A 27929-nucleotide genomic window follows, 5' to 3' on the forward strand; every position below is an offset into this window, starting at 1 on the left:
GTATTACATCTTAATCCCATTTACAGAAATATTCAGACACCTAATTCAGTACTTTGTGGAAGTTACAGCTTTAAGTCTTTATACACTCTGCTTACCTGGATCTTTTTTTTTAAATGTCCAGGGGAGATTTTCTTTCACTTTGTCATCATGGTCATTATGTTTTTTTTCTTGTGTGGCAATTTGACATTTAAATAATATCATAATAATTTTTCATTCGGTTTGACAATATTGCATCACAAAGTTAATTAAGAAGTCATAAAAACTGAATCGTCTAGATTTAGTTATGTTCTGCGATGTCTGTATATTTCAACACCATGAAGATAGTGAACAATGAGACCTCTGCCTACCTTTTTACTGCACTTGGTCGTCATCCTCGTGCAGCACTTCCTGTGGCAGGCGAAACGACACACTGCAGACAACAAGACAACGCAATCAGACTGATGACATTTGTCCAGCCTCGTCACACAACAACCACTGCAACAACAGCAGCAGTCACTCACGACTCCAAACACTCGGTCAGGTGAACGGAAGAGAGAGAGTTTGGACGTGATGTCCGACCTCTCAACGTGCAGACGGAGCTTTGGAACTAGACAGAGTAACGTTTCATGAAAGGAGGTTTAATCAAATTTTGTGTGTGAGTTCTGTGAGTATGAATGTGCAGTGTGTGTCTGTGTGTGTGTGTGTGTGTGAGAGACAAGACTAGGAGGGGCTGTGATATGTTGTGTGAGTGGGAAAAAATATACTCACATGACACACAAGGGCGTGAGTGCCTATGTGTAAGTGAGGTGTTAAGTGCTGGTGGTGTGCGTGTATGTGTGTGTGTGCATGGTTTCATTGGGCAGACTTCTCGATCTGCTTTTACGCTGAATACCTAATGTGCAAATCAAAATAATTCCAAACTAATATTAATAAAATATAGATAAAATAATAAATTATACAAAACCCTTTATACAAATTCTTTGGGTCCATAAATGTCTTTACCAAAGAATATCATCATGATTTTGTTGTTGTTGCTATAGCATTGTGTAACACGCAATGTGATATTTTAAAGTGAAACATCATTAATATCAGGACTCTTTTACAGAATAGTTTTTCAACTTCATTACGTTCTGTATTCCATGACTACATCAAACAGTCAAAGTAAAACACAATTGCAGCTAAAACCTTCATCAAATATTTACTTTAGAGGCTTGTTGAAGTAATACTTATTTTCAGTGTGTACAGAATGCTGTTTAACACCATAAATAGTTTGATGGGGATAAAATGGACAATGTTGAATTTATTTATTTATTGAGCTTTTTTGTCATGATTCTTAGCTTTATATAGAAAGTTTTGACAACACACATATCTGCATCATTAGCAGATATCATTAATGCTTTTAACTAGTGTGCAAAGCATACAGATCCTGAAGAGACCAGAATATTTGTATGTATATATATTTCTAAGTTTGTGTGTGTGTTTTTCCAATCCTCACGTTTGCAGACACAGGCTCGGTCCATCATCCAGATGAGGGAGGAGCAGTACTCGCAGTAGGTGGGGATGCTGTACTGGGTGGACTTGAAGATGTGGCCATTGTGTTCTTCCACCTGCAGGGGGCAGTAGAGTCACTAGTCAGATCAGATGAATTTAAGAAATTTATTGTATTTATTCCCAACAATTTAATTTTAGCAAAGTGTTGCTAAACTCACAATATCAGTTTCCTTCTTCCTCGACTTCTTGCGCTCACGCTTAGGAGCCTGGAAAGATACATTTGTTAATTTGGTTTTGTTTCATATAAATAATAAAAAATAAATAAAGAAGCCTATATTTTTTGAATTTACAGAAAGGATTTTAGGGAAATTGGTAAATGATAACTCTAAGATTCTAAGAGATAGATAAACCTGTTCAAATCCCACCAGATGAAGACATAGACCTGTATCTGTGCATCATTAAAAAGTATTTCCCAGTTTGTTTTTTTTTCATCCATCCATCTGTTTTTATTGCATCTTACCCTGCCGATGGTTCCCTCCATGGGCTTGTACTCAGTCATGAATTCATCCAGGAAGACCTTAAAGGTGTTGACCCACACCTTCACCGGTGACTCGCTCCAGTCTCTCTGCTCCAGACGCATGGTCTTCTCCAGGATGTGCTCGAACAAGGCATAAAGATCCTTGTAACGGATGCTCTTCCCATCATCCATCTGGGTGGGAGGGCAAAGGAAAGGAAAGAAGAAGACAGAACTAGTTTGCATGAAGGTCAGCAAAGCATCAGTTACGTTTGCCATCCAAGGGTTTTCTTTTATGATTTAGATATGTCAGTTTATTTCAGCCATGTGATGTCAGGTTGGTGCGGACAAAGTGGTACAAAACATCTTACATGGATTAGACAACCTCAGCGAAGTATCCAAATATTATTCAGTATACTTTTCTGTGATTGAAAGCTTCCTGTTGTGTATGAAGCAGGTGAGAACAGACGAAGGAAAAAGAGCAGTGTGGACTTACAGCCAGAGCAGTGGAGTACGAGTTGAAGATGTTGATCCTGAACTCCTTCAGCGCCTTCTTGAACACGACATCCACCATGGTGTCCTTCTTACCATCCTCAGAATCCAGGTCAGCGATCTGGAGAGACAAATACACTCCAGGTAATGTGAATATTTTGGATTTTCATCACAATAACAAGCTGCTACAATTCTCAAACTTTGGAAACAACATCTAGGACTTGATAAGCTCCCTGATTGGATCATGGTGCTCGATGGCATTTACAAACCCACACATTTCCTGTTCTAAGATACGTTTTGAGATAATTACCTCCGTCAAGTTTTTTTAGCTGGAAAAGTAAAAAAAAACTACTCAGTCAATTTCCATGAACTTCTGAGGAGGGATGGCACATGACCCAAGGAAGATCCAAATTAATTTGATATGGATCCAGATCTTCCGTTAAAATTGTGATGTCCTTGATTTCCCAGAGAATAATTCATGGTTCTTGATTTTGGGGGCTCACTGCACTGAGAAATTACCAGAAATATTGTCTCTGTTAATCTGACTCATCCCTGGCCACACTGTAATTCTTTATTCTGGATTTGATGATTGATGCTGGAAGCTCAACAAACCCAAGTCTCTCAACCTCCACTCTATTGAGGAAGTGGAAAATATGGACACGTTAAACAACAACCGTGATAATCAAATATAGAGAAACAGATCCTTTAGGAAAAAAAAAGAAATAAATTATTGTAATAAAAATTAAAGTGAAAATATTGCACCTTTAAAAGAATAAGAATAACCAATATAATCATAAAAGATGAGTAGAAGAACAGTCCCTATTGTGTGTGTGTGTGTGTGTGTACTCCTGTATGTGCGTATGCTTGAAGGTTTAGCCTCTCACCTTCTTCATTAGGAAGTCGTTCATGCTGCGGTAGTCGTGGGCCGACGTGAGGATGTGCAGGGCGTCGTTCTGCCACTGGGCGGGCTCCAGGGTGATGCTGCTGATCTTCACACTGCGACGTCGTCTCATTTTAGGAGACAGCTCCTTGCTCTCCTTACTGTCCCTGACCCCTGTTGCGGAAGCCGCCTCAAGGTCCAGACTTTGCAGGAGAGAGGGGTCTTCTGGGGGAAAAAGATCGAGGACAAATTATTTGACGAAAATGTATTTAGTCTTTCTGTCTCTGCTCATGACTTCTGGAGAAGGGCCACCAAAACTCCAATTTATCTGTAGGGCAAATTTATGCTCGGGGACAATTTGTGTTTGTGTATTTTAGTGAACTGTGTTTGTGCGTCTCTGGATCTCAAAGCTATAGACAGCATTTGTTTTTTACCATGTGTCTCTCCTGCTTCACTCCTGCTCGCCTGCTTTTCTCTTGACAGTTTTTTCTCTCCGTGCTTCGTCTTACTCCAGAATCGCATCTTCCCTCTCATCCTGCTGAAGGACAAACACAGATGATGTTCACCAAAAGAAAACAACCTGTGCAGTTCAAACATATTGTGTTACTTTGCAAGGTCACATTGGTCATTCAGTGTTCTAATTCCTCCAAGGCATTGACAGAAAGTAGCCAGACACATTTACACGTTTTTTACATTTAACACAAATAATTACTAGATGAACTGGTTAGACTTCAGTGTTTAAAGGTTAAATGTCATGTTGAGTCTGGAAAAATAGTGTTCCATGAACAAAAAACTGTGTGAGACAAATGTATATGTTCAAGATTCTTTTGCTCCCATATTGGAGAGGACTGAAGTTGTCAAGAGGTGGGTTTTCAGTTTAAATTTTTTATTTATCTATTTATTATCTACCTTCCATCATGACTGGAGGTTTTCCTCAGGACCTCAACCTTGCCCAGGTCTCCCGATGACATGGTCTTATGGATCTTCTTCTGGTCTTTATGAGAAGACTGGAGAGCAGAGAACAACAACTGAGTGAAATACAAATAACAAGTCATTTCATTTAGCTGAGGAGGCTCAGGCAGGTTTCAAACTTGTCCAGGATGCTGCAGTTTTGATGATAGATTTAGCAACATTTAGCTGTTTAACACCGACTGGTTGGACTATGTGAACCACATTGATACATCCATTATGAACAATGACTTTAGAGACTAATGTGTTACTACAATGCATTATCTCACATCACTACACTTAATATTCTGGTCCTAGTAATTCTAAGCAATCTGAAGAGATATCAGCAACATCACAGAGAATGGTGCTGAGTGAGTGAGCGAGACGGACAGAAGTCATGCTCTAGGATCCTCTTAGAAAATGGCATCGTTAGTGAGAGGTCTGAATGACTTCAGCATGCAAATACATAGTGAAAATGCTTGTTTGGTTTGTGTTGTTATTGAAGGAAAATATGGAATTAAACTGCAAAATATTGCATCCCTTTAAAAACAGATGCATTCTTGAGACAGAGAGGGAAATGAAGCCGAGAGTTGACAGCCCTATTTGGGACAATTTGAAAAACAACAGCTTTCAGAGTGACGTGCTAAAGTTTTCACCATTATATGGACTTAGCATGGTGACAGCCTGTTGTAGTGAAGCGAAGAAACGTGAGTCTGCTCATCAGCAGTGAAACAATCCAGTAAAAGTGGAGTTAGCAGTGTTAAAAAGCTCCTCCTCAGCTGCTCGGCCAGGTCCACGTGAGAAGAAGGTGGGAGGCGGGCGGGTGCACGGCGGAGTGGACAGGAAACTTGTTCACAGGTCAAGGGACCTCTGGAAATCTGTTGTTTTACCATCTCTGAGTCACTGTAACAGTCCGTCTCAGGGTGGGCTTGTGGGAGGGATAGGGAGGGGGGCAGCGTGTGGGAGAGGGCGATGGTGTAGTACTCGTCGTCGTCGTCCGACTGGGTTGCCCCCTCAGAGTTACAGCGGGTGAGGAAGTCGGAGCGTGTCCGGGACATTCTAGCTTTCTTTTTGGGGCCTGGACGGCCAACCTGCTTCCAGGCAACCACATGAACATCAGGTCAGCTGCCAATTTGTGTGTGTGTGTGTGTGTGTGCGCATGTGTAAATATGTGTGTATTCATGGCCGTGCTCAAACCTTTGTGCGTCCTACCTCTCTGTTTCTGGACCCAGCAGATTTGGAGTCGTCTCTGAACATGGCAAGAGATCTTTCCTGGTTCACCAAGTCCTTATCTGACCTGCAACGTAGGACTTGATGTTAATTGATTAACAATACATTAAGTCTCAAATTTTTTTTTGAAACAGAGCAGTAGCTGTAAAAGAACGGCCTCATTTAAAGCTTTATCTTGGGAGAGTAAGCAGAATATATATATACACACAGTAGAATATGCATTACATATGAACAATTTTCTTGGATTTTCTGAGCAAATAAAAATTCCTTGGACTTTTGAAGGGCCAATGCTTAAGCAGAGTCAACTGAGTTCTAAAGGCCTTCTTTGAATTTCCAGTCAAAAGTGAAGGATGAAGTTACACTTTAAGCCACAGTGCACTTTGAGAAATAAATGACTTACATCCTTCAGGATGCTCGTGGACTTACTTGGAGAAAGGTAGTTTGCGTCTGGGTGGAGAGAACACTGTGGCAGACGGTTTCTCTAGCATGTTCACAATCACAGTCTGGGCTGAGCTCTTCTTCTGGGCTTTGGGAGGTTTGGTGTCCAGGATCGTGCTGGGAGCCTCCTGCGCCGGCTGTACCACAGTCCTTTCCTGTTGACCATGGAGAATGGCAGGCTTGGGCTCCAGGACGATCTGGATGTCCACCTCTGAGGAGCAAAGCCCTGCTACGTCTGGACTTGACCCAAGAGCAGTTGGAGAGGGGACCTTAAAGGACTTATCCACCCCGTTTACATCTCTTGAGGCCAGGGGAGCAGTCCCGGGAGCCGGGTCGATTTCTGATCCCACCTCCAGGCCTACAAAGGGAGTCGTTTGAGAAGTCGATGATGCTGCTCCTGTTTGAAGAGCTCTTTCTGGGATTTGGACTGCTGGCAGCTCCTCCTCATCCACAGGGCTTTCCTTCTGCATACTGATTAAAACCACAACTGGCCTTCGAGACGTAGACTCCCTTCTCTCTTTGTAAGATTTGCTGGGACTTTCGAATTTTGGTTCATGAACTGGACTTTGGTCAGAAGCGATATAAAATGTTGCCCTGGGAACCTCGGACAGAGGTTTTTCATTATGGTTTGGATCTCTCGGGTCCTCTGGTAGTTGTATATCTCGAGCTTGGGATTGATCTTGGGGTGCAGAGCCTTCAGACTCCATGTCTTGTACACTGAGGAATTCAAAGCTTCCTTGACTAGCTGGGGATCCTCGGGGAGAGTGTCTGTGATGCTCCTCCAGCTGAGAGGTGCCGCCTTCAGGGACCGAGTCCTCCTGAGCAGGACCTCCTACACTAGTGGTGCGGCCCTTCAGAAGCTTCAGGCTGAACTGGGCCTGCTCCAACTCTCTCATCCGTCTGCTCTCTCGTTTCGACCGGTTCTTGTGGCTCATCTCATCCATGCTCCTGCTTCGCTCCGAGTCCTCTCCTCTTTCTGTCTCTCCCACACCGAACAGAACAGTCTTGTGGTCTTCAGAGAGCTCTGCAGAGACCTCCTGGACATTACTCTCCTGTCCTGATGTGGTTAGCTCCTCCGTGGTTTCTGCATCCAACTCTCCAGATAAGTGGCCACTGAGTTGCTGTCTTTCATGCTGCTTCTTAAATTCGCTGAACCTGAAGACAGAAGCGTGTCATTAAAAATAAACAGGAAACAGAACATTTCATACACCAACAGGGTTTTATGATTAATTCTGAGAACAAACACCCACAGCTTTTATCACATCTGCCAAGGAGATTAGGTAACTTGGTAGAAGGATGCATTATGGGTCAGGGAAGAACCCTTTACATTTGAAGTGGATCCAGATCAGGGGGCTGATCCAGTATCTATGAGGTATGTGCTCCACTGAGTTACATTCTGGTTTTTAAAGGTTTTTCATGACTACAAAATAACGTTTTTGTCACTTGTCACATTTGGGGGGTTGTATCAAAGCCCAATAGCTTTGTACATGGTAGACACATAAATGTAGTTTAATTTAACAGAGCTTCAGGTTAGATTTTTTCAACATTTGATCCTGTTTGGTCCCACTTCTCTAGAATCAGTGCTACATATCAACAACTATATAAGAGAGTGAATTAATGAATATGTCACAAGAACTTATAGATTCTGTTTAAACAGGGAGATCCAGATCTTTCCATGCTTCTATGTTTTCTCTTTAGACGTTTGTTTGCATGTGTGATCTTTTTGTATCAGAAAAGCTCTGCCATTCACCTGAGTCGAGCCAGGTATCCTCTGCCCGTCGTCTGCAGCTGCGTCACGGCCCTGTATGTCCGACAGTAGCAGCTCCTCTCTCTGAATCCCCTCCAGGCTGTTTGAACCTTTACAGCTGCCAAAGTTCTGCGGTGGCGGCAGTTTCTCCAGCTCCTCTGAATGATGACGGCGGCCTCTCGCCACTGCAGGAACTTCCTGCGCTCCGTGTAGCTCCTCCAGGCCGCCTGCAGACAAACCGCAGCCCCCTCCTCGATAGTGAAGTCCATGGTGGATTGGTTGAGGACGCAGCGTCGCCACCATCTCTGCAGAATAAAAGAAGAGGAGAGAATGTTTTTTGTTACTGTGAGTGGAAATACAAGCTGCCTTTAGACCAGTTTTACAACTTACACCCGCTCATAGAAATGATTTATGGATTTTTGGTAGAAAATATAAATGTTGTTCAAAAGGAAAATGAATAATTTCCAACTCTCCTACAAATATCTCACCTCCTGCTGGGAGGACACGTCACAAACTTTAGGGAAGACCCAAAAAAGTTGAAGTGCAGTTTGTGAAATTTGATATTTTGTTATTCGTGGAAAGTGTTTGTCAGGACATCGTGACGCAGTACGACTGCCTTATCTGGCACCTGCATCGGGTTAACTTCACAGGAAGGTTTTGAAGAAATTGAAACAAGCACAGGAAACCTTGCGCGATTTTGATTTTACCTTTAAAATAGCTTTATTTCTTTCCAATTCAAAATTTTCTTCATAATCAAACTTTCCAAAATAAAAGCTTTTAATGGCAAAATATTAGATATTTACGACCTTCGACAGTTGACAGTTTATATGTACGTCACTAAATTATCCTGCTGCTAAATGCTATCTGTGCTTCACTGGCTCCTGCTCAGCGTTTTACTGTTTCTGGATGGACTGGGATTGTTTTCTTTGACAAAGATTTGAACGGCTCCCCTTCGAGTGCTCGTCCAGAAAAAACATACCAGCAGTGATTTATTTTCCTCAGTCAGCCCTTCAACCATTTCATTTCTCTCTCTGTGTCTTCTCAACTAGCTTGTTGGGTTTAAATTAAATAAATTTATTCTGAATTCTGTATATCCATATACAGAAAATATAATTGCTCTTTAATGTAATTGTTTAAATTGCTATATATCATTTTGCCGACAAAAATGTCCATTCATGCCTGAAGAATACATTTTATTGATGCCATATTTTATGGGTCCCATATTTTCCAGCTAATTTACATGAAACTTTCCTCATTATTTCCTCAAGTTAGCTGATATCTAGCTGTTGATCTTTGCATCACTTTGAAACATACATTTCCTGTGCAGCTGAAAACTACAAATACAGAAACTACAGAATTTCAACCAATTTGCAACTGATCACCAGTCAGATCTAAAATGTGTTGTAGTTAAAAGTCCTGAAGAATTTATATTGATCTTTATAGAAACCTTACCTGACTGATATAAGTTTTTATGATATCATCATTATAACTAGTATATAATTAGTATCAATATGATTGAACTTTTTGGGGGGAAAAAGATAATTTACTGGACCAGCAAATCAAGGCAAGTTTTCTTTTCCAGGTTTTTGCTGCCCACTTCTGTTTCAAGTTTCAAGGCTGTCGTCCACCTTCACTGCAGAAAGGTGAGATGTTAAACTGCTACAGAGGTCGGAGCAGTTAAAGCTGGAGCAATAAGTAGAAACTAAGTCATATCTAATCAGCACATTTAAAAGAGAGTGAAGACCTATTAATCACTGGATGCTGATGGCTTAGTCTTCCTTATGGACTCCTGAAATGTTGAGTAGAGGAAACTCTAACAGGAAACTAAGAGGAGAAGTTGATTCATGGAGCATTTACAGTAGTAAACACAAGCTCACCTGGATGGCACAAGCTGCTCGTCTCATGTCGACAAAGTGCTTCCGCTCCAGCACGCCCCTGAAGCGGCGCTGCAGCATGACGATTCGCCGCAGCACCTCCTGATGGAGGAGGGTTTGAAGTCGCTGTCGCTCCACCTCCCGCAGGAACACCTGCACCATGAAGGAACAATTGAATTTTTCACAGTGTCAAACAAATAGTGATTCCCTCCAACATTTAACACAGTACAAAAAAGAAAAGTGATGAAGTGGTTTCCATTATTCATACCATTGTGTTGCCCACTTGATACCCAGAAGGCAGCAGGTGGATCTGTCTGAAAAACTCCCTGATACCTGACTTGGTTGGGTTCGTGCCTCGAGGCAGCAGCACATGGAAGTGACGCACAAAGTCCTGCAACGTGGTTTAGATACAGTGAGGCCACATTTCATTATATTCATAAATCATGAATAACAAATGTTTCTAAAATAAAATATCCTATTCTCAGTAGATTTATAACTGTGAATCTCCACATCTTGTCATATTACTTTATCTTCATTCAATAACCATCCTCATCACTGCATGATGACACAATGTTACCATTAAATAATACAGCAACACTGACTGCAGATCTGCTTAAAGGTACACTGCAGAAGGACAGGGTTACCTGGAAGGTGTACTTGATGCTGTATCCTGATTGGCGGATGCGGACAGTTTCCAGCATCCCTGTGTATCTGAGTTGTCTGAGCACCAGAGTGTCATTGAAACGCAATGGCAGCTGAGAGAGAGACAGAGAGAGAGTCATTTTGAGGAGGAAGAAGAAGAATCAACCGCTACACATAACCAGAAGCTCTGTTCCTCTGCAGCAGAAGTTACCTTCTCAGCATTGGATCGAATACACTTCACGAAATACGGCTCCGACTGATCAAGCGTCTCCATCAGCTTATTGAGGGAAGCCTGCAAACACAAACAACTGATGTCACATCCTCAACCAAATGACAACAAGGAAGTTAATTGATGTTATAGGTTAATATGATAAAAAGTTTGACTTGTAAAAAATGAATAGCTTAATTTACAAATTAAGATTCAACCCTATATCACCTTATCATCATAGATGACAAATCAAAAAGTGCCAGAAGCATAAAAACAAAGCATCAACATAGAGTCAGCAGCTTCTATTCTAAATAAAAATCCTTATTTTAGGAGTGTGTTAAATAACTTCTATGTGTACAATATTCATGAAAAATGTTGTATTCTTGCAAATACTGCATTTGCTGTGTCGCAGTAATGCTCTGATTCTCCAGCAGAGGGCGACAGCAGCACTGACCTGGAACTGTGCACTGATGCTTGGTGGCTTCTTCTTCTTGTGCAGGTGAAGCAGAGACTTGGTGATGCGGTCGTGCAGCGTCACACTGCTCAGGTAGCGCAGGGACTTGACGTCCAACAAGTGCTGCACATGGAAAGCGACATATTCAATGAATCAGTTTATTGATTTTTGTATAGATACAGTGTTTAGATAGTGTCCGTAGAAATGCTGCATTGTTTTGCCAGGTTTGTGTCTTACCTTGGGAAGGGCCGGCTTGATTTTGCAGTTTTTGTTTCTCCTAGAGGTGAGACAAGTTTTCTTCATTAGAAGATAGTAAATATAAACTTCATGGAAAAGTGAACAGTCTGCACATAACTGTCCAATTTAAAAAGATAATTACTATGTTCTTTCATTTGACAAACTCAGGGTATCCATGGGATTTTCTCCTGTGCATTCCCCCCTTAAACACACTCCCTCTTTCTCTGACAGCTAAGTGCATGTTATAAAAGCTCCGGGCTTGTATTAAAGATATCAGCGCAAATATTCGTCACTGCAGCCGAAAGTCCACGTGTCCAATTGGAATCAATATAAACAGTAGAACACTGGTGCGACGTGTGTGTGTCTAACTCACATCAGGATACCCTGAGCTCTCTCCAGGAGCTTGCTGTTGGTCGAGTTGAGGAAGATCCCATCCTCCTCCAGGGCGGGACTTCCTGTTGAGGAGAGACGACTCGATCTGGAGCTGCGACCGTTGCAGCCAACGCCATAGCCATCCCTGCAGGAGGGAGAAACCGCTATTTGTCTCACAAGGTACCTTGATTCAATGTTCACATCAAAATCCAGGTTGTCCACGTCCACGACCTCAAGCAGCGAGCAAGACAATCTAGTCTGTCCAGACAGTCTCTTTTATGCATCAGAAATAGTAGATGTTGGATTTCTTGAAACTTTCCACAATATAAAAAAATCTGAGGTTGTAATCTCTGCTATTTAAAGCATGAAGCAGAGTGATAGAGATGTTGCAGTGCATGTTATGCAGTTCCCTGTTTAAGGCTCAAGTGAATGAATGTTGTCATTCTTCTTGATGTTATGTGTTTATGTAAAAGAAAAAAAAAACTCTGGGATATAATCAGTTTCTGATCTTTTAAACTCTAATGTTAATATCAGTCTCACCAGCTGGCTTTCTCATTCAGGGCATTGGTGCCTTGAAGATCTGATAGAGGAGTGCGGGGATTCTTTCTTGTGATACCTGTATGGAAGGAGACAAGGAGAGAAAAAAAAAAGAAATAAAGGAAGAGAAGCAATCACCGCATGAGGGATTGGGCAAGGCATTATGACCTGGAGAAGCTAGGTAGTCCAAAGAGGGTCTTAAACTCTGACAACTCAAGATGTTTATTGTTTGTTGGTTTTAGGTCAAGATGGTTAAGATTAGGGTTAGGCAATTGGTTGCGAGGGTAAGAGGTGAGGGTTTGCAGTATGCTAATGAACGCCCTCACTAAAATAGAAGGTTGTGTGTGTGTGGGTGTGTGTGTGTTCTTTATCTCAGTGGTTTTGCAGGAGAACATTAATTCACATGGAGACATTACATATAAAAAAAGCAGCTAATGAGCTTAGTTTTCTCTTGTTAAGTTTAAACTCACTGCTTTTTCTATGCAATAACTTATTGCTAGAACACACACAAGCACACACCCACATGCACGCACGCAAAAACTTTGCTTAGCATAGAAACTGGAAGACTACAAATATAACAGAACCTAAATACTATCACACTGAATACTATACCTTATTAATTGTTAGATTAAAACAGTTAATGCTGTTTTATGAGGAGATATGTGCCAGACTATGTCTTGGCTGAGAGCAGCTACTTCCTAGAGTCTGGCAACTTCGGTGGTATCAATCACCTTGTCATACTTTATGCAGGAAATAATTCCCAAATCTACAACAGGATTCTTTTTAAACCAATCCAATGTACTGATCTAACATGGCAAGTTGTGATTGTTGCTTTGTCTACTGACTCAGTGACTTATCAGTGCTGAGTTGAATTTCCATGATGTTGGAGGTTTTTATTTACAGTAATCCCTTGATGACTGATATTGATGCGTGTGTAGTCCCTATAATAATAATAGCAGGGTGTCTTTTTATCAGAATCTACAAGTCATGTGAATAACCACATCTTTCTAGCCCCATGTCTTCAATTTGTATGGATTTCATTTGCATCTTAAAACTGCTCCTCCAGAGCCACAACACACATCATACAGCTGTTTTAACAGGCTGAGTCGAACTAACCATGACTAAAACACTGACGCCAGTGTGTGAAATCAGCGAAGTCTCCCTTTAACACTAAATCTCCAGAGAATTTCCTTGAAAATCGGTTTCAATGGCGACAGCTGTTATAATTCAGTGGAGTTACGTGCGTGAAAGCAAATGGGCTGCTTTACAAAACACAATGACGCACAACATGTATACACATACTCAGTGTAGGCACATGATGACAAACTCACACACACAACCACATGGTTATCAGTAACACATGATTGAGAATGAGCATAAAATCGAGATAATCCAGGGGCTTCATTAAACCCTGCTGGTCCACATGGGGCTGATTCATTTGCCTGATCGCTCATCCGTGCTGATAAGTCTGCTTATAAACTTTGCCCCTCAGTCTGAGCAGCGCATAGAAAGGCCAAGATGTCTGATTACCACTGTCCTATTTTAAAAGCTGTGATTAATCCAGCTCACTGAGGCTGAACATCAGAGGAGATCTTTTATTCAAAACTTGACCACAAATAGCTTTTTCCGACACAAAGTGGAATTCATTTCTCTGATTGGATTGAGGTCCCGTGAAAAGCTTCTGATTGGGATTTTAGGAATGGGGAATGGGAGCGTTTAAAAAAAAAAATTGTACTACAGCTCAATTTAACAGATATATATCGACAGGCAACAAATCCATCTTAAAGCCCATGTATGAGGGTTTTCACTCTAGAATTAGAATTACTCATAATGGATTATGAGCTCAGTCAAAAACACATAAACTAATCTTGAAAAAGCCCTACATTTGTCTAAGAGCAGGTGAACACCAGGCAACTATTTGTTTCTACCAGCAAATACAAATAAATTCAGTTATCGGATTCTACTTGAAGAATAATTAATACGTAGCTTTCTTGATCCTAAAAATATATCGTGATAATTTCATCATTCAAAAATAAACACACCGACTCGAAATTGAAAAAGAAATATTCAAGGTGATGGAGCTGTAATAAAAATATAAAACAACCATTGTTGTTTATTTATTTCAAATAAAACATAAAGGTTATTCAAAGAAATGTATTTATGCCTGCTCATTCAAATCTTTGAGGAAAATTTCTCGGCATTTAAGATAAAGATTAATGCAAACTATTGTTTGCAGTAATATGTTTTCAAAAATTATAAAAAGTCCAAATAATAATGAGTTTTACTATTCAAGCATAACATGGAGCTTGTGATTTTTGGAAGAACTTACTGTATTTCTCATCTTTGCATCTTTGAAGGATCTCAAGGCTCCTCTGGTGAACTGGGTGGTGGAGGAAACTGAAGCTGTCGACAGTTTTAACAACGGTACAGGGAACTGCTGCATCGTTTGCTAAAATAATGAGAGAGGGACAGAGAGAGAGAGAAAAAGAAAGAGACAAGACTTAATGTTTAAAATGAAGCATCTGCATTTTCATGTAGGACAAATGGATTTAAATTCTCTAAACATTAAAAAAGGGAACAGAATGAGGAGACATAAGGCAAATGAAGGTGATGGGGGAAGAAAAGCAGCAGAGGAGCAGAAACAAAAATAGGGATGAAGCTGACATAAAACCCTCCGAGATAAGTCAGTGTTGACATTTTCAAACACTGCACTGCAACGTTTTTCCCATTTAATGAAAATAAACACGAGAAGAAGATGAAACCCCTCTTCCTCCTCCCCATCATCATCACTAACAGTAGTAGCACAACTGTAAACACCTCCCTAAACGCACCCTGTTGTTCTTGGCCCTGTTAATACAGGAATTTGGACCTCACAGTATAGGGCATAGCTTTCTCTACAGTAATGAATTGTATCTCAGTTGGTTTACAGCAAGAGGGTGTTTAGTGGTTCAGTTCAGATCGTCTATTGGGAAACGGCCACACTAAAAGATTTAATGGGACAAAACAAGAAATTAATATTTCTAACAAAATACAGGAGGGATATTGTGTGTATTTTGGGTTTAAAATCATGGAACAGTAAATAGGGCCAGATTTCATGAATTATGAACTTTCTTTTAAATATAAATTGACTGTGGAATTTAACAAAAAAAATTAAAAAGAAAGGTGCTTTTGCAAGTTTCTGAGCGAAAAGCGGTCTTCTCAAATTTAATTTGTTTTTATTGAAAACGCAAAACTATTCCACCAACCATGATATAAAACATAGAGAAAAAGTAAATCCACTCACATTAAAAGTCATGATGAAAAGGTTAACTAATTAATGGATTATTTGATTGTTTAAGCACCAAATATAATGACACAAAGCTGTATAAAAATTATAATTATAATAATAATAATGTACACTGACGTTTTTTGCCTAATACAATAAAATGGTAAGTGAATTATTTCTAAATTAATAAAAAAAAGATTTATAATGCAAAATATATGCAGATTAGATTGAAAATAGTGTTTTAATGTAGGAAACCCTTTTCCCTAAGTTGACTGAGGATTTCTACAGGAGGTTGCTGCCACATTCTGGGTTTATCGACCTTTGCTCACCAGTTTTTTTGTGGGTGTGTCTGCGGCCGGCCTCCCTGAAACCCACCAGGGCTCTGAAGTAGGCTCGCAGCACGGCCCAGCGGAAGGTCGCCACGGGGTCGATTCCCATCAGACCACAGATGAAGGCGTTCTTGCTGCTCTTTAGCAAGGCCACAACGTCGGGTCGCATGTGGTCAGTGTTCTTCTCCCTGAAGTCCTGAGTAAAGGAGAGACACGTGCATCCTGTAATGTTTGTATCATCATAATGAAGTAAAGAGGTTTCTTTGTCCTCTCATTGATATTGTGTGTATCACAACATCATAGACAGAAACATCATCCACAGACAGACTTGTTTCACTGATCAAACAAGTCAAATCATGTAATTCACGTATCATAACAAACAAAAGTTACTGTTGGTGCTGAGCCTTTTCATTGTGAGGTAAGTGGAAAGCCATTTGGCAGCAGAATTTACAACAAACAGAGGAAGAGGGTTAACACCCCGACTGCTCTCTCTCCTCCACGATGACCAATCACAGATGGAAGTGAATGCCAGATCATCAGGACGTAACACAAATGGTCGCACAAGGGCATATCCCTTCAACTCAACATCTATGTTTCCTGAATGTGTCTGTGCTGACTGTTGGAGAAATGCCACATGCAAAAGAGAGAAAGAAAAAAGAAGAAGAAGCAGGACCCAGACCTCCTTCATCGGAGAGGAGAAGAAGGAGGGATACAATCCACCTTAAAGCTCACCAACTACTTCAATGTAACCCAGACCATAACCTCATTGCCCCTGCAAAACCACAACTTTGAATTAAAGCTGTGCGAGTTTTCCACACTAATTTATAGCACCGACATACTCTGTGTGTATCTGGTTCACTTATCTCGAGATTATCTCCCGTTAATCATATCGGCTTCACACTTGGCATGTGTGTAGTTAACGGCCAAAGAAAGTGCAGTATTGAATTTGGTGCAATTCGTTCAGTATTGATAACATTTTAATAAAGAGGCAGCCAGTGCTCTGTAGCAGCGACAGCTGGGAGTCATCAGTGTAAGTGATATTATCGAGCAAGACAACAACAGGCACCGCACTAACTCTTATTCCCAAAATGTTGAACTGATCCTTTGATATCTATGATTGGCACAAGAGACGAGGCTTTCACTTCTTTACATTAAATATTAGGTGAAGAAATGTTTCTCTCCCACACATATGACTGTGGAAACCATCCCCTCTTCTTTTCTCCCAGTAACTGGATCTTCTCACCGAAGCTGTGCTCTGATAACAAACTCTAAACCCTAGAACGTCTTCTCTCTCCATGTGATGCCAGTCAGCTGTGTGCTCACCACTGAACCGACGTCTAACACATTTCACGACTCCGCCTCTCGCTACACTTTTCACACCAAACAACTCCTTGGCTCTCAGTCGATATGGGATACAGAGCCCTTATACATCCACAACCACTGACTGTTACAGATTTACGTTATAGAGTCAAACAACAATACGCTCGGCCCATTCCCGCACATGTGCTTCTTATCAAAGCGCAGCTGGGGGGTGAAAAGAGAATTAGATTTGGCTGGAAAAAGAGGTCGACAGAACAACAGGTAGGTCGGCTGCAGAGTCCAAGGCCTGTGTGCTTACACCAGCTCTTTGAGATTTTACGTCGAAAAACACCAGTGGTGAACGAAAGAGTTGTGGTTTCAGTTGTGTGTACACATTAATAAATATCTCTTTATAGAAATAGTATCTCCACCACGAGGGTGTTTGCAGTATCACTTGGTTAATCTGTAAATGCAACAACAGACACATTTAACCGATGGAGATTCACACCAGAGCTTGTGTCTCACCTTGACTCTGTACTTGACTTTACCAGCGTAGTGTCGGATGATGAAGGCAGGCTCCATGACAGCAGGGAACTCGATGTAGCTGTTTCCTTCATGCTGACGCTTGAACTTGTCCAGCAAGGTCTGATTGGAAGCCTGAGGGAAACTGGACCAACAGGGAATTTTTTTAATTCAAACCACAAAGAATCTGAATGACATTAAAAAGATTCAAACATGTATTTAGGACATTAAACGTTATGTACAACAACGCCTACTATAAGTTAAAGTCAAATCTTTTGATATTCATGCAAACTGTTGTATAGAACATATGCCAGATATTTTTTTTTTATTAAGTGGTTTTTGTTATGGACCTTTGACACATCAAGTCAGTACTTGTCAGCTGGTATTACCAATAAACAAATTAAACTGTTCTGTGTAGATCAAGAATAGAGTAATTGAGTCTCCTTCAAGACACCATTGAAAGAAAAGCTGTGAAACTCAGTACTGATTTGATTGTTTTGGTGTTATTTTTGTGTTTTTACTAGTTTTATTTATTTAATTATTTCTCTATTTTATTGTATTGTTCGACTAGCTGGGGATCCTAATAAATATACCTTATACAAAACACTTTCTCTACAGTGTCTCCCCAAGAATTATTTTAAATGGGGGAGATGTCTCTTATGTTACTGAGATTTTCTTATGACCCACATTTATCACCATGTGTGAATAACAGGTCAAATTGTCCAGCTCCGTTTCCCAAATCCTCATTTAGATTCTGTCACAAACTTAGTGTAAGGGCTCAGATTTAACCCTCTATAGTTGTACATTCGTTTTGCTGTTTCCACCTTTGGTGCATGGTTATTTCACCTATTCACCGTTGACCTGGGCTGGAACATTCCTAAGTGTCTGTTTCATGTCAACTACTGAAACACATTTCTGCCTCAAGTGTATCCACGGGGGGGGGGGGGGGTATCATAGCTTGGTGCTGTACAAATGAACCCCCCATACTCGCCCCCTATCCTGTAGTAACTTAATCCACTTCTCCAGAGGCCCTGGAGCACAGTGTGCTCTGCTAACTGTGAATGATGAGATCTCCAAGCGTCTTTCTGTCTTTTCTTGGGTCATCGTTTAGTATGATGATCCTTCCTGTGGCAGCATAAACCCAAAGAGAGTTCCTGCTCCCTCTCATTTTTTTTCTTTACAGATCTCCTTTGACCATAATTCTCCAAAAGTGGTTTCCCCCTCCACACACACACACACAAACATCTACTGTACACACCATTTCTTCCATTCCAGGCGTTATTAGATCCAGACGAACCAGTTATGCTAAGTGGCAAGTATGATGACAGCTAAGGCAGATAAATATGGCTGCGTGTGTACTGCTTTATGTGTTTTTACGCAAAGGGGAGTGGGAGAGCACTGGAATGGATTTATGGAGGAGAGATACAAAGAAGCAGCGTGCCGACCTGCAGGAGGAGAGCGTTTCACAATAGATAGAGAAGGGAAAAAAATTATTTACACTGGTTTCAGAGATGCTAGTGGAGCAATAGACATTCTTTATGTTAAAGTTTAGTCCTGGTAGAAATCCGAGCTTTGGTATCAACCATACAAACGATCATAAGGAATGCAGAGGAAGCAGTTTGTCTCTTAGATTCACCAGTGATATGTAAAAATGCTATTTGTGCATTGGTGAATAAATTGAAACAAAAGTTTGCTTTCTTACAGTACAATGTCAAATGAAAACTGTGTTTTTAGTTGTCATTCAGAAGTGCTGATGTGTAGAAATAAAACATAATTTGCTACACTCACAAGGTCAGACTAAGTTGGTTCAAGTTGAAGTTCACAAATCTTATTAGTAAGGTGTCCTTGGATCTGATCTGATGCAAAGATAACCTTCCCTTGGCAAACCATAATGAGGATCTGATCTGTGATCTGATATGATTTCATTTGATTTATGAATTCTGTTTAAGTTAGGTAACCAGGTCAGCGAATCCTCTTGCGATGGATTTACCCTCAGCCCAACCATGGCCATAATAATACAAATTCCTGAGATTTAGAGAATACTGTTGTGATATTAGGAGAATGTAGCCGTAATTGAGAAGAAAGTCGTAATATTAAATATTTTATATTAAATAGAAAATATCCCCCTTGAATATCACAGAGATATAACCAATGAGAGCCTTTCAGTCGACCTCTATCCAACATTTCCCGACATTCCGCCCTAAAATGACAGTTGTTTGTGTAAAATTATGTTTTTTCATACAAAACTACAACTTTAATGTTAAAATTTCTCAGCCAGGTGACTGCTCTTCCCAACAACTCCTACATGTGTATTAAGTGTATATAATCCTAATGAGAAATATACAACTCCCATTCAGACCAAGTGTGTGTGGTGAACTGGTGCTTCTTAAAGCATCAGCTGCAGTAGATGGCGTACTTGCACTCCTCATCCAGCAGGTGGAACAGAGCGGTTGGTTTCTTGCTGATGAGATTGATGCAGCCACTGTTGTCGATGTAGTCGATGTTGTGCCAGGTGATGCCCTCTGACCTGTACTCCTCCTGCAGGGGGAACACACAGAGGGGTCAGTAAAGACACCAAACATGAATGAATCAGAACTGCTGTTGAAGCTGGTACAGAAGGAAAAAAGCCATAGTTGACCCTGTTGACTATTTTTAATCTTTCCCTAAATAAGATTGACTCAACAACAGATGATTTTCACAAACACACATACAACTGGAGCACAACAGTCTATTGTTTGTCACCAAGCAGTAACACAGGGACCGACAGGGAGTCAAGGGCAAGTTCTAAGCTACAGTGGGAAGAGACAGACGGGACTGATGCCTGGGCTGCTAAATGAGGTTTCTGGTGTATTTACACGCACTGCTCACACATCCAAGAGAGAACCTCCTGTTAACTGCACAATGCATCATGAGCCATGTAAAGAGGATTTATTCTTTCAGGCAACCTTTTCCCAGGATTGAAAACCTGATTACCCACTATGAAAACACCTGGCTGTTGGTTGGTTGTCAGTTAAAACCCTGACAGATGGTAACGTCTATGTGCCCCTGGGGGCCAATGATCACAGGGACCCCACTACCCCTTAGGGAGAAACCAGTGAGAGACACTAGTTGTAATACCCTGCCGGCTGGGATGGAAAGTAAAGTAAATAATGTGGAAGGGGTGGTACATGTTTAACGTTCTCCTCTCCCTGGAAAGCTACTGTTTGAAAAAGGTATGTAAGCAGTTCCTGCTCCAGTAGCTCTGCAGGTCACAGTGTGTCTTACTGGTGGACGGTTACAACTGAGCATGCCATGAAAAGCTCCCTCTGAGGGTCAGCACCAGCAATCCAGTGAGCCGAGCAGAACACAAGGAGGGAGGTGCATCAGGCCAATACATAACCAAACTGATTAAAGAATAATAATAATGCTTCAGAATAAGATGCTTATTCTGCTCACTGTTTTATAATGAGCCTTTCCAGTAGTTTCCAGTAGATCAAAAGTACTGAGAGTAATTGGAAACAATGGATTTATCTCTCTGAGAAGCTTCAGTGTCAACTATTAATTTTATCGCAATCTGCCTCTCAGATGATGTCATGTCTTGTGTACAAAAAATGCTCCGCTGAAGAAAATAAACAATTTCACTGCCTTTGATATAAATTAATATTTTAAGCAAAGAGGGTTTACAGCAAAACCTTAAGGCCGAATCTCTGGTGGTAACAGCTTTCTACAGAAGATGTTATGGATATCCAGCCAGAAAATATATATGCTTTGTTCTAAACAGCATCAACAGCATTTACAATAGCAACATATGCACATGAAGTCATGATTTATATCAATACATTTCACAATCAGATAGAAAGGCAGAGAAAAGAGAGAAAACCTAAGTTGTCAGCCTCTGTAACTGCAACATTATTAGTTCTGTTGTATCCAGACAAATCGTATGTGTTTCCATTGAGCTTGAAAAATTACTGCCGGAGTCGTAAACCCACATCTTTGGCTGCTGCAGGGTTGAATACTTTACTCACTATCTTAGACCACGGCCAAAGGGAGGCAGAGTGCAACACAAGTGTCTCTGACAGCTTCAGACAGTTGTCATTTTCCCATCCACATCGTTTAAATAGCCAACCCACTTGCGCCCACGGGTTTGTTGATCTCACAATGAGGGGCAGTCAGGTGCATATGAAGGCTTTGCTGACATGCTGAGTGAAACTGAGAAGTGTTCTCTAATACTACCTGGTTTCCAGGGAACTTGGTGGAAGGATGCGGTATGGGTCAGTCAGGGAAGAACTCATATCTTGGTGGGGAACCGGATCAGGGGCGGAGCCAGGATTTTATTTCCCCCCCACTTACTTTAACATTATAAGACAGGGTGCTTTTCAACATGTTTGCAATATTCCTGGAGAAAGGTGCGGCTCGAGTGAATTTAAAGAGACTGCCCTCCTGAGTGCAATAGGAGACCAAGTACAAAGCGTATGCCCCTGGTGCAGCCACCTTCTATTTTAAGTGGATTGGGACACTTGGACACACCATGAACACCATTGTACCATGTGCTTTACAACATTTAAATTTATCTTTCTTCCATATTAGCTTATGAATGTGTTTCTTGAGTTGGGAGGTAAAAATGGTTGTTCTTTAAATGGTTTAAAAGCGACCCCTACATACAGAGCAAGTATAGTGAAGTATTCAGCTTCCCTTTATACATTACCCTATGTTTCATAGCAAACAGGGTTAACGTTGACTGGACAATGACATTGGTGCTCGTCAAAAGTGAGCAAACTTTTATATATTTAGTACTTTGCAAACAAGAAGTCAGAAAGAGGTTTACAAGAGAAAGGAAGAGGGAGAGCGAAAGAGACAGATTCTAACACAGAATTGTTCAAACCACAAAAATATTACATTACAAACAAAACAAAAACAAGTGGGCTCCGAAAGCTTCTCTGGGATCCTTCTCTGGGAACCATTAATACTCGTGCCCAATTTCAGTGCAGACCACAGTGCCACCCTTAAGATGTTAGTGTGCCTCAAACAAACGTCTTGCCAGAGTCTGAAACCAGCTCTCCTACACACCTTCCTAAAAACTGCATCTTACAATTTCTGTGACCTTTCAAAACCATCACTCCGACAGGAGCTCCCATCATGCCATGCAGAGGCCAGGTTTTCAGAGGTAAGAGGGTAAGACACTTCTTCAAGTTTAAGTCCCAAAGCAAACTCCATGAACAGGAATGTGTAAAATTACTGGAACTGACCCAGATGTAGATAGGACTGTGCATGTGTGCATGCCGTCTATAATTGCATGAAATTACTACTATGAGACAGGGGTAAAGAAATCAAATCAGCAAGTAGAGCATTGTTTTATAGCTGACTCAGCATAAAAAGTGACAAGGCGTTCAGGACATGTGGCATGTTTGGTTTAATTCAGTGCTCAGAGATGATGAGGCAGAACCGAGAACCGGGCTGTGAAAAAGTTTCATACGTGAGCTTTTGTCTAAATCTCCACAGACGTGTGACTGACTCAGCTCATCTGGCTCACTTTGTTGTGTCTGAGAGAGAGTTTGTGACGATGTGTTTCAGTAAGATGCGCGCACAAGGTTAAAGAGAGAGGCGCACAAACACATCAGCGATTTTACTGCACACACATGCATGTTTATGGAAACAGGTCGACCCAGCAGACAGAGCTGCTACAAAACGGTGACTCAGTATGTGAAGCATTCACAGATGCTGGTTCAGTTACGCTCCGGTCAAACAGCATAAATGACTGTGAGACCGTCCACCCACTAAGAAACAGCTGAATCCCATTATTTTAATTTAACCCCTGATCACACTAGCGGCTGTGACTGAGCTGCTCAAATAATTTAACATTCGATATTTAAAACAGGTAAGACAAGAGTAAGACAACAGCAAGAGCACCACAGTGGAGGTTGTATAACTACGTTGTAGCCGGAAGCTTTAGAGCTAAATTTGCAGCTCAGATTTTCGTAACCTTTGGAATGAGGTGGGACTGGATGTCAGGGTTCAACAGGGAATCATGAGCTGGTTAGTTGAGTGGTTTTGTTTCAACTCAATATAATAAACATTAAATCAGAGCTCTGTTGCGCCTTGTAGAGGCAAACTGAGGAAAAAAGTCCGGACCCAATTCTCTGTAATTCCTGCGGAGGTTATGCCTGAATACGGCTGGTGACATCTGTGTGGAGGCAGAAGGTTTAGACCAGGGCAAATAAATCCCAAACTCTCTGCATGGCTAGATATCACTCAGAAGAAACTTGGGTGAACTGACCTTTTAAAGTGTGCAAAGAGAAAATAAAGATCCATATGTTAAACAGATTTTGGGGCATATAATAGACAGCCACAGATGTACAATCCCAAGGTCTAAATCCAATATGTGAGCAATAAAAGCCTTTGGAACTTCCTTCTGCTCTGAGGAAAGCAGGGAGTTCTGTTACAGTCGATGAGGTTGGTCAGGATTTGTGGCCACCGCTCTATCCATTAGTCAACTCTGCGTCTGTTCTCTGCTGCGTAATGCAGTGCAGCATTTAACTGGCCTGAGCTGCGTTTGGCTCGACGCCCTGGTGTGGAGGTGTGAGGGAGGTTTGTGTAGTTCTCCATCTCTCCTGCTATCTCTGTATTCCCTCTTTCTTTTTATGCTGGGATAAACTCAGTCACATTAGACAACAGGAATCACCCACTTCTATCTTATGAGGGGTAAACCTGGCCGCATGTTTTGATGATATCTCCTGAGTTGAATATGATACAGTCTTTGCCTAAGGTGGTGGCTACCGTGCATCGTCTCCCTTTCATTAACCACACTCACACAGAAGAGAAATCCCGCACCATTGGACAAGTACAGTGTAAACAGGCCTCACACAGACTCCTCCATCCAGATGAGGGCTGTAGCTGTAGTGATCCTGTGGTGTTCCTGTTAACTTTGGCTCCTGTTCTGAAGGTAAACACACACTGCTGATAAGACCACCTGATTGGCTGGAGGCAACGGTGACGGGTTCAAAGTTAGACTGGCTTAATTAATGTTCATTGATTTTGATTTCTGCTTTGAGTCCTGGAAACCACACAATGTCTTTAACAGCTCAAAAAACATACTTAAAGACAATATACGCACAAGAGTATATGTAAAGATACAGTGGAGTAACAGTGTAATATCAGAAACATGAACGTTATTTTTGCCACAACATACATCTTTTTTTTCACTGGAATTGTACGAGAACAGCTTGTGGCAAAGGAAAAGGATACCACTTGTGCAGGTTGTTAAGAAAATAGAAACAAATACAGTTAACATTATTATTTTTAAATATAAAGCTTCAGCAGTTCCTTCATTCAAACAATTTAGAGTCAAGACTTCAAGTTAGAAAATCTTGTGTGTAAAGGGAACTGAATATTAAAACCAGACATTCTAACATCGTTTACATGTAAAGTTTTGCACGTCATATTTTTATATTACACATGAGCACTGGAGGAGCCCAGCAGGTTTAAAAGCTACCAGTACATTAACAGGATAGTAGAAACTATGTATGTCGATTCCTATAAATAACTGTATGGTGTTCAAGTGTTTCTCATTTACCCAACATGGTCAAGAGCTCCAGATTAAATAGGTGTATCTTGCATTTTTTTAAACAGCAACAATTCTGAGCACAGGAATCAACTATAAGCGAAACCTTACTGCGTCGTAATTATCTTTTGATTCGATAATCTTATGCAGATTGGGAAAATTTGTAAGTTAACTGAACGCTGGCTGATCTGAGGTCAGCAGTTGAAGAGTCGACACAATGCTGCAGACAAGGTGGGGAGAGCTTTCTTTCCTTCTGACGTCAAAGTGAGGGCACAGGGGGGGCTGTAGCATGAACCGACAACTTTATTCAAACAAACACAAATCAGCAGAGATCTGGCAGTCCTCGATTAGGAGGCTACAGCGACCTGCTTCACAGGGGCTAACCCTAGAGCTCAACTCCATCTGAACTGTTGTCTTGTCAAACAAAGTCACCAGCGGCAGAGAGCCAAAGATTTAGACGACCCCAATGATTTAATGATAATAAACGTGAACTCCCCCGATACGTTATTGGGCATGGCCATGTGAGGGCGATCATCACATCAGCACTTGGCCACTTATTAGCTGAACAAAACATTGGAGCAAATCTTTAAGAGGTCCGATCAAAACAGAGATATCCATCAAGGAGCACCTGCTGACGCAAAATGACGGAAACCAAAACTGTTTATAAACCTGCCTGTTTGGAATGCAAGGCCTGTTTGCCTGGTCTGTGTTATTTCATGTCATTAGTGAGTCCTCCTCAAACTGTTCTACAATGTACTGTCACTTTTTTTTGTCTGTGTGCTGGACGTATTAATATAAAGTAAAATACAAAATAAAAGCTCTGATATTCAGCTCGATAGAGTATTGTTGTAACAAAATGAACATGTGCTTTTACTTGGGAGAAAAATTGCTAAGGGGTTAACAGGTCCACCTCTTCCAAACAATCTTGAGACGGGTTCCTGAGAAGACCAATCCCCCGTGGAGGTTGCTGGTGATGTCACAATGTTTCTGCTATCAACTGCTGCTGTTGTCCCTGCCCGACCTGTTCCATGTCTGTTGCTCAGTTCACCTCCTTTGTCAGGATATTGTACAATGGCTTTAATTCATCTACCATATTTTCTCTATTCCAAAATGGCTTTCTATGCTCCTGTAGACAATAGACTGGTTTATCCTGACAACCAGTGTAGTCTTCACAGGTGAATCCCAAGGAGTTAACCAGGAGTAGACATTCAGAGCTATTTAATGTTTAAACAACAGACAAGCAACACCCATCAGTCACAGAGTTAAATATTTTTGCTGACTTGAATGATTGGTGTGCTCAAACAGTAAGTGCTATGCCATCTAGATCTAAATATCAGAAAAAAAAGCTTATATTCTGAGCTCTAGTCTCATATTTGTATTTTCATATCAGAGTCCAATAACAGTGTACAACATAAACAAAGGAATTGGCCACAGAGTGATTGAACCTACATTTTTACAATCACAACCTGCAGGAGTACATGCTACAACGTGCAGTGTATGTGTTTGTGTGTGTGTGTGTGTGTGTGTGTGTGTGTTTGTGTGTGTCTGTGTGTGTGTAAGCCCTGAGGACTGACTGTCAGAAATAGATAACAAAACCATTAGCGTGGGCAGATCGGCAGTTTGTGATCTCCATCGAGGATTTTAGGCCCATCACTGCACTCATAACCGAAACCTTTTTTTATTTTTTTTTTCCACACTGGTTAGCCCTTAGCTACAGACCCGCCTTGCTGGGTTGCCACGACCTATCAGGGGTCTGCTAGAGGGAGACGAGAGGTGACAGCTACTGTGACATAGTCCAACTGATAGAGATTCATTATCTCCCCCAAAAAATGCCTCCCTCGCTCTCTGTTGTCTCTCTTTCCAAGCTCCATTGCTTGTTCTACGGATTATGATGAAAAAATAAAACATGCATGCAGAATATTAAGTGGTTTGGCAGTTGGTATCTGAATAAATGAGCATAATGAATACATAATATGGCTGGTCAGGGATTAGTGGTTCAGTAATAGCACTTTTGAGTGGAAGGGGGTTTGCCGGTGGTCGTTATGATGCAGGAGCTGACGTCTCTCTTATCAGCACATGTGATTGTGAGAGCAATGGTGAAGAAATGAAATGAAAAGAAAACAGAGCAAGGCCATTCAGAGGCCTTTCACTTCGATTAGTGCCTGTGCTAACTTAACCAAGCTACATAATTAAAGCTGTTTGCGCTATGATGTCAGGGGGACGTGGCGATCCGACGTATGGTACTCAAGGGAATGATCAACCTGCTGATTGGTTGCTTGCAAATGGTCTGAAGTCTGGTACTACTGAAGTAAAGAATAAAGTGTTGTCAGTCATAATATGCTTCTCCTCCACATGGTGTGTGGAGCTTACCATGCAAAAGAGTGAGGAGCAGAGTCGGGGAGGGAGAGAAAGGCTCTTTGTAAAATGGAGCATTTCAAGGTGAAAGCAAGCGGTTGTGCTTCTGAGAGGATAAAGTGATGACAATGGAAAGGACTGTGGAGGTGCAGATCATCACACAAAGCAATGGCCAGTTTAACCTTATGTTGCAAGTCATGTTGTAAACAGCAAGACTACTGCTCGAACAAGACTAAAGCGTTCAGCAAGATGCTTGGTTTTGTTCTGATAAAGTTGGGCAAAAGGAAGAATAAATCTTCTAGCAGCGATTGGCTGGGCCATAGTTGGTTGTTTTTTAGGCAATTTTTTGCGACAATTTGTCGTTTTATTTTGCTAATGTAACGGTCTACCTCCTTGAGAATTCATTCAGTCAGTCCAGCCGGACCCCACCCGCTGACACGCAGACAAACCCACTGACACCGGATCAGCTAAGGTCCATACGCTTCTGAGTGTGCATGCGTTGATTGTTGCCACCGCCACAATATCAGTACTCATTCATTCATCCCCTCCCAACTCTGCTCCCTCCCTTTCTCTCTCTCT

General features: G+C 41.3%; 1 protein-coding gene across 3 annotated transcripts in view; it reads right to left on the reverse strand.

Annotated features, from left to right (window-relative positions):
* Positions 1 to 27929, reverse strand: part of myo9ab (myosin IXAb) — a 129449-nt gene that overhangs the window by 12000 nt on the left and 89520 nt on the right. For 2 of the 3 annotated variants that reach the window (XM_062390377.1, XM_062390375.1), the window contains exons 11-33: positions 19875 to 19996; positions 17462 to 17603; positions 15638 to 15833; positions 14373 to 14492; positions 12047 to 12122; positions 11508 to 11651; positions 11135 to 11174; positions 10898 to 11020; positions 10447 to 10527; positions 10238 to 10348; positions 9862 to 9984; positions 9597 to 9746; positions 7723 to 8024; positions 5961 to 7127; positions 5517 to 5601; positions 4266 to 4363; positions 3791 to 3894; positions 3361 to 3581; positions 2481 to 2597; positions 1991 to 2179; positions 1689 to 1736; positions 1475 to 1586; positions 348 to 409 (exon numbers count right to left, since the gene is read on the reverse strand). In XM_062390377.1, coding sequence (XP_062246361.1) covers positions 348 to 409; positions 1475 to 1586; positions 1689 to 1736; positions 1991 to 2179; positions 2481 to 2597; positions 3361 to 3581; positions 3791 to 3894; positions 4266 to 4363; positions 5517 to 5601; positions 5961 to 7127; positions 7723 to 8024; positions 9597 to 9746; positions 9862 to 9984; positions 10238 to 10348; positions 10447 to 10527; positions 10898 to 11020; positions 11135 to 11174; positions 11508 to 11651; positions 12047 to 12122; positions 14373 to 14492; positions 15638 to 15833; positions 17462 to 17603; positions 19875 to 19996 — 3933 coding nt within the window. The remainder of the gene's footprint in view (positions 1 to 347; positions 410 to 1474; positions 1587 to 1688; positions 1737 to 1990; positions 2180 to 2480; positions 2598 to 3360; positions 3582 to 3790; positions 3895 to 4265; positions 4364 to 5516; positions 5602 to 5960; positions 7128 to 7722; positions 8025 to 9596; positions 9747 to 9861; positions 9985 to 10237; positions 10349 to 10446; positions 10528 to 10897; positions 11021 to 11134; positions 11175 to 11507; positions 11652 to 12046; positions 12123 to 14372; positions 14493 to 15637; positions 15834 to 17461; positions 17604 to 19874; positions 19997 to 27929) is intronic. The other variant, XM_062390376.1, reaches the window with a different exon arrangement.

Source organism: Platichthys flesus, chromosome 6, assembly GCF_949316205.1.
Source record: "Platichthys flesus chromosome 6, fPlaFle2.1, whole genome shotgun sequence".
NCBI lineage: Eukaryota > Metazoa > Chordata > Actinopteri > Pleuronectiformes > Pleuronectidae > Platichthys > Platichthys flesus.